At 44.7% G+C, this 14,604-nt stretch overlaps 1 protein-coding gene across 1 annotated transcript; it reads left to right on the top strand.

Moving 5' to 3' along the window:
• Nucleotides 1–7,074: 7,074 nt before the first annotated feature.
• On the top strand, nt 7,075–13,563 carry LOC118309984 (tubulin alpha chain-like). The gene is made up of 4 exons (XM_047334234.1): nt 7,075–7,227; nt 10,797–11,019; nt 11,986–12,134; nt 12,346–13,563. Exons 1-4 carry the CDS (start codon nt 7,225–7,227, stop codon nt 13,318–13,320), a joined length of 1,350 nt encoding a protein of 449 aa, XP_047190190.1. The 5' UTR covers nt 7,075–7,224; the 3' UTR covers nt 13,321–13,563.
• The last annotated feature ends 1,041 nt before the right edge of the window (nt 13,564–14,604 follow it).

Raw genomic sequence — 14,604 nt, 5'->3', positions numbered from 1 at the left:
GGGGGGGGGGGTAAATAAAACCTGTGACAACAGGCTCAATCACCAGATCACCGGGGACAATTTACATCATTACAGAATTCAGCCCGGTTGATTTGTTGGCTCCGTTCACAACCTCAGCCGCAATGTGCTGCAATGTGACGCGTTATCTTTTTTTCTCCAGCCAAAACTAAGAATAGGAGTTGTGTTTTTTTTCTTATATTAATAAAGGTAATATACAAATAGGTTGATGTTCCCAAGGAGGTTTTTATGAGGCAGGCAGATCAATAGTGGCGGCTGCTCAATGCTCCAGCGTGGCGGGCTGAGATAGAAATGAATCAATGACAGTATCTGAGAAAGGTCCAATTTATGCTGAAGATGACTGACAGGTAGAGAGAAAGGGACCATAATACAATAACTGACATTTCACAGCAGAATCGACAGTGCGCGCTCCTATAGCCATTGTATCGGTATGGATATTAAAAAAAACTCCATGGGAAAATGATGGAAGAAAAATAAGTTGGGGGGAAAGAGAAGAGTGGAGAGATTTTTTATAGAAGAGGTTTTTGGAATAACACACAATCAGATATGGAATCCCCCCCCCCCCCCACGACACCGGTGAACAGCCAGCGAAAGGACATAGAGAGAGTGGTCTCTTATAAGTACCTGGGTGTTAAACTGGACTGGACAGACAACACCATGGCACTGTACAAGAAGGGCCAGAGCAGACTGTACCTGCTCAGGAGACTTAGGTCCTTTGGAGTGCAGGGGGCGCTCCTCAAGACCTTCTTTGACACTGTGGTGGCATCAGCCATTTTCTATGGAGTGGTTTCCTGGAGCAGCAGCATGTCAACAGCTGACAGGAGGAGAGTAGACAGACTGATCAGGAAGGCCAGCTCTGTCCTTGAGTGCCCCCTGGACACAGTGCAGGTGGTGGGAGAGAGGAGGATGGTAGCAAAGATATCATCAGTGATGGACAATGACTCCCACCCCATGCAGGACACTGTCTCTGCACTGAGCAGCTCCTTCAGCGACCGGCTCCTTCACCCTAAGTGTGCGAAAGAGCGGTACCGCAGGTCCTTCCTTCCTGCTGCTGTGAGACTACAACCAGCACTGCTCTAAATAGAACACACACAAACACACACAGGACTCAACCGCTCTAAAATAATTCACGGATACACTTAAAGTGCAATAGCTAACTGTGCAATATTTATTTATATTTAGTCTCCATGTGCAACTATTGCTGCTGCTCTGTATAAAGTATTTATATACCTTTGTTTTTTATTTAATGTTATTTTTTGTTATATTTTGTACACACTAACTTTGTAAATTTCTTTATATACTCTTCTGTCCACTTTGCTGCTGTAATGCCCGAATTTCCCCATTGTGGGACGAATAAAGGTATATCTTATCTTATCTTATCTTAAATGTGGGTTGTCCACATACTTTTGGCCATGCAGGGCATTTCAAATCAATAAGGTAACATGCAATGGCAACTTCTGGTTCCCTTTACTTTAGAAATATTGCATAATTGGAAAAAAAAATCTAATTCAAAAACGATTGCAGGCACCGACAGGAAATCCCTAACGAAATATTTAAAGGTAAAAAAGGAAGGGGTCAGTGAGAACAAATGCTCAGCCGCTCCCATCTTACCGACGCCCTCACCTCGCCGGTGAGGGCGAGGTGAGGTGAGGTGTTTCTGATTGTTACTCACTGTCCAACAACTCAACTCGCACCACAAACCGGTTGTTTTTGGTGCAACCTGTTTGGTTTGGGGGTGGGGGAGCCTCCTGGCCCCTCAGGCTGCAGGCTGCGGCCATACAGCAGCATCAAGTATTTCATCTCAAGAGCAAGATTTGTGGGATTTTTTTTCCTTTTTCTGAGGCTCCGACTTTGATCTCTGCATCCATCCAGCTTCAATACGGCTTAACCCCTTATCGCTGCCAGCCCAGACCTGGTGAGCATCAAGACAGATTTATGGGCAGAGACCCCCCAGTTACTTTCAACATGTAATCCATTACAGATTATTGCAGATCGCTGATCAGATGGCTGCCAGGGCTGTTGTAATTATGATTGAAAAATACCCCAAGCCGAATATTAATTTCCCAACTGAGAGTTTTACAACGCTGTTTATTCCGTGGTAGAAATAGGTAATCAATTTTAATTGATAGGAAATGACACAGAAGTATTGCCTCATGTCTGTATTTGATTTTTGTATGATTCATCAATACGAGGAAGTATATCGATTAGGCACTCATTCGATTTGTCAGATTATTTATTAAACTGACTCCTCTAGAAGTTCTTGCTAAAGAATATTTAATCTTTCACAAACATGGATGGATTAGTGAACGGGCCCAGCCAACCGAGAGGTCAGGGGGTCCTTGGGCCTCTGTACGCAATGACTTTTAATATAACTTGTTTTAAAGTCTTAGACCTCAGTTAAAAAGACACAAAATGTCCACAAATGTGCAAAATCACCACAAAAGGACGTGGAATACCCACAAAGATGCTTCAAAACAACTTTAAAAAGAGATGCAAAATTACTAATTTAGAAGAAACGATCACAAAATGACCTACAGGCAAAAGGAACCAAGAAAAAGGAGACAAAATTACCAAATCGGACACAAAAAGTACTAAAAACTGATTATAACCCTTCATACTGGGCATCCTGTACAGGAGGAGTGGGTAGGTTTTTTACTCTTCTACTTCGCTGTATTTCTGGTTTGACAACCTGAAAATGTGTGTACTGGATTGTGAAATGCACATCGCACATCTACTCCCATACCGTATGTTCCTGTCGCACCAGTGCCACGACCAACACGGCTGCTTAGGCATTTCTTAAAAACTTTTGTCAGACAGCTTCATTTGATTAAAGCAAGCAGGTTTAGTTCAAAGACAGATTAGCACTTTTGTCAGGATGATAAAAACACTTGCTCTAAATCTTCGTGTCATCAAACCACACAAACTAATTGGAAGGGATTTAGAGTCAGTTATATCTGAGGTGGGCCAGTCCCTCGGGGAGTCCCCCCCCCGTCTCTCTCAACAAGAAATGAAATTAGCATTCTCTGCTAACAGGACAAACAGCCTTCTGAGCACTTGAATCAGAGGATTGGATTATTTCAGACCACAAACAGAGGACGGAGCACACACACACGGGATCCCATGAGGCAGACATTTCCCACTTCTCAGCTTTTATCTATTAACGGGGATTTTCGAATGCAAAGTGGAAAGGATTTACTTGCATACAAAGTTTCTACTGGGAAAGCATATTTAGTTTAATACGCATTTGGTGGCATCGTGTCAAAATCATCCGTCTCGTCTCTTTTGCTCTTTGGGTGAAATTCCCTTTTTTCCCCCATGACCCTTCACACACTCCCCAATTGCACTAATGCGAGACGTCAACGCGCTGCAACTTGGGAGAACGCGTGCAAATAGACAAACACAAGTAAATTAGGAAAAGAAAATCAATGTGACAATGCACGAGCCGCAAACACACACAACCAAATGCAAAAAAAGTGTTTCCGTGGAAGACACAAAAATGACAAACCCAAATATGTTGCTTAGATCTTAGTTAATTTTCCAACAGCAAGTCTCCCAACAAGAAAACCTGGAACAGCAGCAACAACAACAGGTGGCATAACAATATGCCCTTCAGTAGTCTGTGAAGTATCTCTCACACATAAACCAAGATTCCGTCATGGCACCGCCACATCCACAGCACATGGATTATTGTGCTACCATATACTCTGTCATAATGTCATTTTTCAACACAACACTTAACCTATTCACTACATAATTGTATATGATGGCTACTTCCACATTTGGCCTCAAGTTCTCATCCACGCAAACACCTCTTACATACCCGATCCGTTTTCTGCAGACTTGTCCACTCCAATCGTGAACTCTCCACCTGCAAGAGATAAAGATGTGAAGTCCTCTCTTGTGTGAACGTGTTGCAGAACACTGCATGTGCCAGCTTCATTTTTGCCTTCAACGGTTTCTGCAACTGTGCGTAAACAGGAGTTAAATAGTCAGAAAACACACACACACACACACACACACAGGTTTGGTGGAGGTTGAGTTTGAGTTTAAAACAGTTTAGTCCACGATCAGTGTTTAAAAACAACCCAAAACTTTGAATGCGTTACGCAAACCATCAGGAAAAAGTAAATGGTGAACTTTCTTACTTGAGGCAAAGTTTCAGTCTCCGTCTAATGTCGGCTGCTTTGGTTTTTCAGCAGCAGACACTCAGACGTGTCTGAGCCGGAGGGGGAAGTGCAGGTGTTACTAATCACGCTCGGATGAACAACACCGGCAGTGATCAATGGAACGCAGCGATCAATAAGGTTATGGATGATTATCCTATTGACATGGCAAAAATGTCAATGCTGCGATAAGGGCCGAGAATATGAGCGGGGGGTATTTTCTTCTTCTCCTGAGATTCTTCTCCTTGTGTCGCGCTTCAACCTTCACTTCAGAAGTTGTAAGGAACAGTTAAAAAAGAAAATACATTACTTTATCCATGAAAAATTCATATTTTTGATGATGAGGATCAGCATTATCATCATTTTTTTGCAGGGAGACATTTGCATGAAATCCTGAGAGACTTCCTGGGAGACAGCAGCGCATGATATAATGAATACTACTCAAAACAAACTGAAAACAAGCATACTGTACTTTTTGACACAAACACACTGCACTAAGCATTTCCATTTATGTTGCCATCCTTTTGGCAGATGCTCTGCAGGCCGCAGCAAGTTACATACTATAATGCATGTGTACAAAAGTGGAATGAAGTTCTATATCATTTTTTATTCTTTTTTTATTTATTTATTTTACCAATTTTCAACTGACATTTCAGTGCACAGGGCTGAATATGGCCGCTTCCCGAGAACAGAGATAAGAAGTGTTGAATAACTGTTTATGAGAAACGGAAAAATTCTATTTCTGCTGCCTTTGTTTCTTTAACTGGACAAAGTGCTTCCATGCAAAAATAAAGAAAGAAAAAAACCCTGAGGTATGCAATGTTATCTTGATGTGGAACTACAGGGTAGAAATCGATGGATGGTCGGACAAATTTGTAAAATAATTGAATTTGTGCAAAAGTAACTAACAAAAGGCAGAGGTGGAGTTTGCGTTTGCTCTACGGTAGATTTGAGGTATCCTCACCTATCTGTTCCGTAAAGAGACAGACCACTCAGTTTCTCTCAAAAGGCTTTTTTTTTTATCATTTGGAATTTGGATCTCCATAACTATCTATATGGCCCAGTTTATGCTTTGAATTTGTGTTAACTTGGTCTCAGAAAATGAAGTGACTAAATGATTTGAGATGGAGCTTCTTTAAACAGTTTACCGTCCGACCACTGAGGAGGGTGTAAAAGAAAAGTAATCTGTGGCCCTCCGAATGGGTGGAGGACGAGACACAACACTTGAAAAAGATCTCCATTATCCCTTTATCGCAAACTATCTCTCCTCTCCGGGGGAAAAAAAAGAAAAGAAAAAGATGCTTGGGGAATGAGCAGTTCAGGGGATGAAGCTATGTGGGCTCCCGCGGACTCGGGGGCTCGTTTGAGGATTATAAGGGCGTTTACATTCAGAGTCGAAGTCCCGGTGTGAGGAGCTCAGGCATCTGAGGGCTCCTGGATCAGCTCCGCATTCCCTGTAAAGAGTGATGGACAGGTGGAGTTCACAGACGACTAGATGGAGAACAGTTCTGAGGTGAAAAATGAATTTGGAGGGGAAGAAACTACAGATTGGTTTTTTTTACAATTACACAATAACGTCTTCACGCCCGTGTGCCCAATGCATATAATGCACTACCTTAAATTTGAGAATTTGCTGTTTAAATAATTGAGGAAATATCAGATGTCAACACCGCAAGTGGAAGAAAGAGAGGAAACAGAAATGATACAAGTAAAAACCTCGATAGCAGCTGGATAAAACATGGCAAGAACATCTCATACAAGACCCCGTCTCACTAAAATGGTACAGTTGAGTGAAAATGTAAAGATAATACCATGATGTATTGATACAATGTCAGATCAGTTAAAAATGTATTCTATTAATGTCATATACTTGTTCTTATTGTAAAGAAACGTCTCAGATTTGAAGACTTAAAAAGACAAAAAAAACCACTGTCATTAAAAGAACAGAGGTCAGGGCTATTTTGATTTACACAATTACCACGTGGTTCGCAATATGAACGGCAATTAACCCAAGTCTTAGACTAGACTGTGCCCTGGTGCATCATATATGGTCGTTGCACCTTGGTTCATATTTGTACTATAGAGGTACAAATTCCTTGTAATTTCCCTGTAATAAGATGAATCATCGACCACTGACAGGGAAGCCGGGAGTGCCAACAGGTCAGTTAGTCACTGATCCTTTGAAATCAGGTGGATGGAGCCTCAACAAAGTGAGAACCGTGTACAGTGGGAAAGGTTCAATGTCAAGTCACGACGTCGCCATCTAGTGGCTCGTAGCGCGCATTACAAATTCAGGTGACGGGACACAAAAATAAAGAGAAGTATCAGTTCAAACAATAACAGAATTATGATTATTCTTTAAAAAATTCCATTTGGAAAATCATTTCTTTCTTTTTTTTACAGGCCCCACTACTGTCTTACGATAGCTCCACTTGTTGAAGAAGACAATGTGAGATGTTGAAAGCTCCAGAAACGCTACTACATAAAAACACGTGGTAAGGTCTTGGCCCGGCCATTGACTTTGTATGCTAAACAACAACAACAACAACAACAACAATAGTAATATTACTGATGTGAATCCTAGTACTAAAACTTATTATTATCATTATTCAGTCAGAATTATGCTAAACCACCTGTTGATGAAGATCATGTGATTTGACTGAAAGTTCAAAAACAGCTACTGAAGAAGAAATGGAAGAAGAAGAAGAATAAGAAGATGATGAGTTGTTTTTGTCGTGCATAAGAAAGTACAATATTTACCCTTGGCGATGGAGGGCAATAGAGGTTTAGTCAATTTACTTTCGAGTAGTCATCCATTTATTTTGAAAGGGCCGAACAGGAAGTGTCTCATTTCACTCCTAATATTTTAAAAGCGCAGCCCTCGCAGTCTCCCCCTCCCCCTCCCTCTTGCAGCTATAAAAGCGTGTGCGTCACACTCTGATGGGACTTCCCTCACGGAGCTCTCATCATAGGTGCACTGTGAGAACCCACAAGGTTGAGCCTCTTCTCCAGGACAGGACAATCCAAAAAACAAAACAGCAGAATGGTGAGTGTCAAGTCGTTATTACAGCAGCACCATGGAAAAAAAACTAGCATGTGCTATTCTTGCCTGACTGACACCCAATACATGCTGCGTTTTGATCTGCTGCTGGTGAAGAGACATAGTCACAGTGTGTAATAATCTTGTAATAATCCTTCACTCTTGAATCTGTGAGATCTGAGTTGTGTATTGTTTAAACTTTAATGGTCCCCTGAATGAAAAAAACAAACCTTTTTCCTTTTTGCTTGGACACACAGGCCTTTGTGGGGATTAAAGTTGTGGGGGGGGGGGCATAAAGTCAGGCAGTGGAAATATGCCACCAGGCATGTGGCTCCAGCTCTTGGTAAAGGTTAACCGTTTCCATATGGTTTTTTTTGGAGGACTGTCAGTCAGGGAGGGCGTTCTTCCTCGCCCCGGTCGGTTTTTGGAATGCTGATGTGGCTTCCAGCAGCCGCCTGTGTGTGCTTTTACATTTCTGTTCCTGTACATTGTGTACACCACTGTGCTGATAAGCTGCTGGATTCCTGCAGACCTGAGGCTGCTGCTGAATACACCCCCACACACACACACACACACAAAAATTGTACAACTAACACACGTTTCGCTGGTTAAACATGAGTTTGAGGCACATGATATGAAATCCCTGAAGCCTTGGATCAACATGTCAGAGCATTAAGTTCTCTCGTGCACGAGGTTCCTTTTTTTTCTTCTCCCCTCCCCCCTTTTTGACTTTTATTCCTTCGTAAAAATGGATTACGAACAGCAGAGCGTGTCGTAATGTCCGCAAGTCATTTCGAAATCCCCCCCCCCCCCAGAGAAAACAGAAGTGAATGGGGACGGTTGACAAATGGTTTACATGTGGGCCACTTCCTGCCGGGGCCATGTGGAGCACAACACGAGAGCAGAGTTGTGGAGAGAATCCTTTTTTTTAGAGCATTCAATATGGCCAGCACGAGTTTAGTACGGTGGCCCAGAAGTTTTTAAGACAGAAGCCGTTCACACGTACGCGAAGGTCAAAAGCCACATTCCTGTTGTGGCGTTGTGGGCTTCCCGCGTTCTGTTTGACTCTTCAGGGCCCACTAGGTAGTTTAGGATTTATATTTAATCACGTTACATTCAGACCACACCAGGTTTTCATTCAGGAAACCTTGAATAGTCTGAAATTGTTTTGTTTTTTTCCCGGGTTCGTGCCCACATCTGCTTACGACACAATGCTCCCCAGTGTTTGCTCTCCTCACATGCTGGAAAGCCCGACGTCAAACATGACGTGCTCTCAGCGAGGACGCGGCACAGGAAGCGGAGGATGAACAGACCACTGGCAGTTTTTTTTCTTTATTCTTATGGCCTGGAAGCTGAATTTCACAGTCTGTGAACAATGTTGGTAGATTGCGACACCGGCGAGCAGAACAGGCCCACCACACCCTCTTTTCTCACATTTGCACAGCGACTGTCAAAACAATGTGACTAACCAAACAGCAAGGAAAATGCAAGTGCACGCGGAATATAAGCGTCACAATAGTTTTTTTTAACAAGTTACTACTTCCTGAGACTCGATAAGTTGGTCAGACAGTTATTTCAGGACCACACGGTGTTTAGTGTATTGTTGTATCCAAGACATAAGCTGCAGTCTGGGAGTCCAAACGGGTTAGTGGGTTAGAGTGTGTGTGTGGCGTGTGTTTGTGTGTGTGTGTGTGGGTGGGTGGTGTGAGGCGAGGTCTCGCTCAAAATAGCTGTCTGCTGAGCTTGGCAACTCCCATTTCACCGCGACCCCCCTCTGTCCTTCACAAAAGCCTTTTTTTTGGGCGGGGGGGGGGGGGGGTGTTAGGAAGTTGGAGGTCAAGGGGTCAACATTCAAATCAAGCCCAGAGGTACATTGAAAAGCCTTCTTTACTCTCCAGTGAGACCGCACTTTACAAAGTGAACATCATGGCGCAGTGAAGAAGACTTGAAACTAGCGATAGGGACCGTAAACTGTTTACTGACGTTAGAAGTCAAGTGAGGAGTAGAGTCATTTTCTAAAAGAGTTCTATAGAAACAACCAGGGGAGTCGCCCTCTGCTGGTCTAACAGAGAATGCAGGCTTCAGGCACTTCCGCATTACCGAGCCTGTGAATGCGTCTATGATTAAAACTATTTATACTTGCCGCTAACTAACGTTGTTTGAACCGTTTATCCTTACTTAGCTAACTTTCAATCGTTTATTCACAAATAATAATAAAAAAAATACAAACTTTATTCCTTTTTTGTTTGGGAATGGGTGGTTTAAATTACATTGTGTTATGTCTCTTGCAAATCCCAGAAAAACTTTGGAGCAGTGAAGCCATTCCATCTCGTCAAAAGAAAAAAAAAAACCCCAACAACAATCAGATTCCATTTTCGAAAGGAGCAGTTTCGCCGCGCTTTGCGGGCGCCCGATGGATTTCGTGTCGCCAAAGACGCCACACTGGAAAAACACAACGAGCCGCCCTGTCAAGATATTTTCTCAGCTCGGCCTTTCGGCCAAGCGAGGCTCTTACATCACAGGAATTTCACAACACATTTCTCCCCCCCATCCCCCATCCTGAGTCACGTGCTTCCTCTATAAAGTAGGTCAGGCACAGATAGCAGTCTGTCTTCCCTATAAGTTACCTTGTAAACATTTATCATACATAAATATCTCAGGGTTTGCTTTCACATCAACCTTTATGCTGGCACTTCAACGGGGCATGAGGGTGATATGTTGACAGCAATCCTCGTGTTCTCGTATTACCAGTGACAGCTGCACTTTTGTTGTACGGACTTCTGGGGCAGTTAGTGTCGACAGGACAAAAGCGCTTACAGCTCAGCAGAAGTGACTTGCGGCTACTTTTGTCCTCCGATGTAATGTTCCGAAACGAGAAGTTCATTTCTATCACCTCTTTTTTGAAAGCAGGACGGACGACGTTGCATCCTAACCTCCCCCCCCTCAGGCCAAAGCAAACCGCTTTTCAGTCCAGAGGCAATGCCTCCCCTCCTTCACACCCCACCGCCACCCACATGATTTACACGGAGCTGGAAATGCCTCAGCAGGGTGTGGGAGCACTTTGGCCCCCTCACAGACGCGCCGGCAAGACAGTGCTAATCACCACCCGCTTGCTTATTTCCCGACCGGTGACGGCTGACCCGATGCGTCACCTCTCACTCCGGGTGGACCTTTGAACGTTTAACAGTTTACTGAGAGCTTCGCAGAGGAAGGGACTCTGTGCAAATAATGTGAAAGTGCACGAGCAAGAAAAAAAAACAGGGGGGGGGGGGGGGGCATTTCGACACGTCGACTCCACCCCGTTTTTTACCTGCCGCTCAAACTGTCATATTCAGCAAGTCAAGACGGGTTCAATAGCAGCTGAAATGGCATGAAGCTTTCCAGCTAAATGCTTTGGCCTATTTCATGCTTTTAATATCGCGGTTGTCATGGTTTTGATCCTCAGCACCTGGAAATGGGGGGAAATGCAGTTGAAACTGATAATAATCTGCATGAATTAACCCCAAATCAAATTGCACATAAATAAACATTTCAAATCTGATTTTTCCACTCTTTTTTTTCCCCCCTTTCCGCAGCGTGAGTGTATCTCCATCCACGTTGGCCAGGCCGGTGTCCAGATGGGCAACACCTGCTGGGAGCTGTACTGCCTGGAGCACGGCATCCAGCCCGACGGCCACATGCCCGGCGGCAAGCCCGAGGGACGCAGCGATGACTCCTTCACCACCTTCTTCAGCGAGACCGGCACCGGGAAGTACGTCCCCAGGGCCATCTTCGTCGACCTGGAGCCCACTGTCATTGGTGAGCAGTGAAAACAGAAACCTGCTCGTTTCTCTGACTCGACAACATTCCTGCCTCGGAAGCTGAACGGGTCTTTCATCCCAGCTGCCGGACGAGGGGCGTTGAGCCGTTGTTTTCAGACGCGGAGACGTTTTGAGTTTAACGCCACTCTGCAGAATCAGCTTTCAAACGTTCGGAGAGAAGGATGCGATAAATCTATGAAGCTTTAAAGAACAATCGAGCTGATCATTTGCCAAGCGAATAAGCAGTTCCGAGACAATTGATGGCCAAAGTTCAGCCCTGTCTTTTCGATTTGAAAAGCTCCTTCTTCACTATAAAATGCTAAAGTCTGGTTGCACAGACATACAGTAGATGTAAACTGCTATATATACCATTTAAACATCCCAGTGTCACGGGTCCTTGTAAAGTTAAAATTGGACGCAGTTTATATGTGCAGCAGCACCGGCGTCATAATAGAAACAATTGGAATTGTTCATGGCAGCTAATGTAACGTAATGTCATGTTACTGGTCAACAAATTACGAAGCAAAATCTCGTGAATTTGTTTTTTAGATGGGTTCAATAAAGCAATGTGCACGGTATATCTTCATAATGTTGCAAATCGGGTCTCTTGTGAATTTTTCTTCCAGGTCTGAATAAATTCTAATTGAACTTTCAAATATATTCTGATTTTAGTCCAACGATTCCACTCCTCTTTCCCAAATCTGTTTGTAGATGTAAACGTGGATAATTTATCATCTCAGATTCATGTGGAGAAAGTCACTGGATATATTGAGAAAGACCGTCACGTCTTTTGAGTGTTTTCATTTAAATGGTCACACACGAGTCAAGTGAATTTGTCTCGGAGGACTATACTGTCTGTAATCAACACATCTATCCCAAAGGACTAAACTCCACCGATGAAACATCAGCGTATGAGTTCCCCCTCGTACAGTGTTGACACGCTATGCTCTCCTTGTCTTTTCAGATGAGGTCCGCACAGGCACATACCGGCAGCTCTTCCACCCCGAGCAGCTGATCTCGGGGAAGGAGGACGCCGCCAACAACTACGCCCGCGGCCACTACACTGTCGGGAAGGAGCACATCGACGCCGTCCTCGACAGGATCCGCAAACTGGTACGAACTTTGGCTCATTACTGATGGGGGGGGGGGGTGCTTTAGAGTAATTTCACAACGTCCATGAGACGTCATTAATCACGCTGACTGAAGTGGAGGAAACAAGAAAATACTATTCTTTCAGCATAGTTTATTGAATAGTTTATTGATGTGATTAACCCTCACCGATGAGATCTGAGTGTTCTTAATCTTAATTCCCCTTCCCGTCCAGTCTGACCAGTGCACGGGGCTCCAAGGCTTCCTGGTCTTCCACTCCTTCGGAGGGGGAACCGGCTCTGGCTTCACCTCCCTTCTGATGGAGCGCCTCTCCGTCGACTTTGGGAAGAAGTCCAAGCTGGAGTTCGCCATCTACCCGGCCCCGCAGGTGTCCACGGCCGTCGTGGAGCCCTACAACTCCATCCTGACCACCCACACCACCCTCGAGCACTCCGACTGCGCCTTCATGGTGGACAACGAGGCCATCTACGACATCTGCCGCCGGAATCTGGACATCGAGCGCCCGTCCTACACCAACCTGAACCGCCTCATCAGCCAGATTGTCTCCTCCATCACCGCCTCCCTGCGCTTCGACGGCGCCCTGAACGTGGACCTGACGGAGTTCCAGACCAACCTGGTGCCCTATCCGCGCATCCACTTCCCCCTGGCCACCTACGCGCCGGTCATCTCGGCGGAGAAGGCCTACCACGAGCAGCTCACCGTGGCGGAGATCACCAACTCCTGCTTCGAGCCGTCCAACCAGATGGTGAAGTGTGACCCGCGCCACGGCAAGTACATGGCCTGCTGCCTGCTGTATCGTGGCGACGTGGTGCCCAAAGACGTCAACGTGGCCATCGGCAACATCAAGACGAAGCGCAGCATCCAGTTCGTGGACTGGTGTCCCACCGGCTTCAAGGTGGGCATCAACTACCAGCCGCCCACCGTGGTGCCCGGCGGCGACCTGGCCAAGGTGCAGAGGGCCGTGTGCATGCTGAGCAACACCACCGCCATCGCCGAGGCCTGGGCGCGGCTCGACCACAAGTTCGACCTGATGTACGCCAAGAGGGCCTTTGTCCACTGGTACGTCGGCGAGGGCATGGAGGAGGGGGAGTTCTCGGAGGCCAGAGAGGACATGGCCGCCCTGGAGAAGGATTACGAGGAGGTCGGCGTCGACTCGTACGAGGAAGACGAAGACGGCGAGGAGTATTAAAAAAAAAAAAAAACAGGGACAGAGAGGGACTGGATTTCAGAAAGGGTTGAGTGTTCTCAGATTGTATTCTCCTGAAATTATTTGAATGTCCCGCTCCCACAGAGTCGAATGAGTGTTCAAGCGGAAGTTAGTTTGTTCAAGCCTGTTCATCGGAGTTTGGTTTTATTGAAAAATGACTCTCCGGTGAGAGAGAATGTATTCGTACCTTTTATTTTTCTTCTAAAATAAAGCTGTTTACACTCACTTCTCTTATTCCCACCTTTCTTGATCCCGACAGCATTATTCCTTGAAGCCTTTGAGTTGAAAATCACCATAAATTAATTGGTAAGTAGAATTATTAGCTTTTCATTTGCCTTTGGAGAGTTGTTGGCAAACAAGTTAGAGAGTGACGCTGCAGTTGTCATCCGTTAATTTGGTGATTTGCTTTTTGATTTATCGATTGTTCAGTCGATTTTACGATGTTCCACAAAGGAAGTGTCGAAAACCTAAACATATTTAATTACAATGAAAAAAACAAATGTAAGAAGCAGCAAATTAAAAAAAAAAAAAACTCAGTGGGACAGGTCTGCTTTTCTCCATAAATTTAGCAGATCACCAGACACAGGACTTAACACAGGAGAAATAATGCTCACAAGAGACACAAATGCACTGTAAGATGCGTTTGGCTCTCTTTCCTTCTGGTGAGCTGCACTACACCCACCACCAGATGGCAGTGCGAGACAACAAAAGGATGCAAAATGTCCACAGTAACCACAAGGTGAGGCAAAGCGACCACAAAAAGAAGCAAAATGACCATTAGGAGATGCAAAATGACCTCATAGAGAAAGACTGATTACAAAGAGACACAACGCCACCATGAGATGCATAATGACCATAAAAACACACAAAACGACCGCAAGGAAACACAAAGCGTCCACAAAAGTTGCACAAAGATTGCAAAAAGATGCAAGCGACCATTCGAAGCATGATGACCACGAAGAAACACAAAATGACCAAGACGAGACCCAAAGCGACCACTAAGAAATGACCTCAGAAAAATATTGATTACAAGGGACACAAAGCAACAACATATAGATGCAAAATGACCACAAAGAAACACACAAAGCCACCATTAGAGGCACAATGACCACAGAAGCTTACAAAATCACCACAAATCAACCACAAAAGAGAAATAATGATTAGAGAGAGACACGAAGCAACCGCAACAAGTTGCACAATGACCTCAAAGAGATGCAAAGCAGCCATTAGATGCACAATAAGGACCACAAAGACACACAATATGAC

This window comes from Scophthalmus maximus, chromosome 1 (genome assembly GCF_022379125.1).
Source record: "Scophthalmus maximus strain ysfricsl-2021 chromosome 1, ASM2237912v1, whole genome shotgun sequence".
NCBI lineage: Eukaryota > Metazoa > Chordata > Actinopteri > Pleuronectiformes > Scophthalmidae > Scophthalmus > Scophthalmus maximus.
This window is presented reverse-complemented; position numbering and strand designations above follow the sequence as displayed.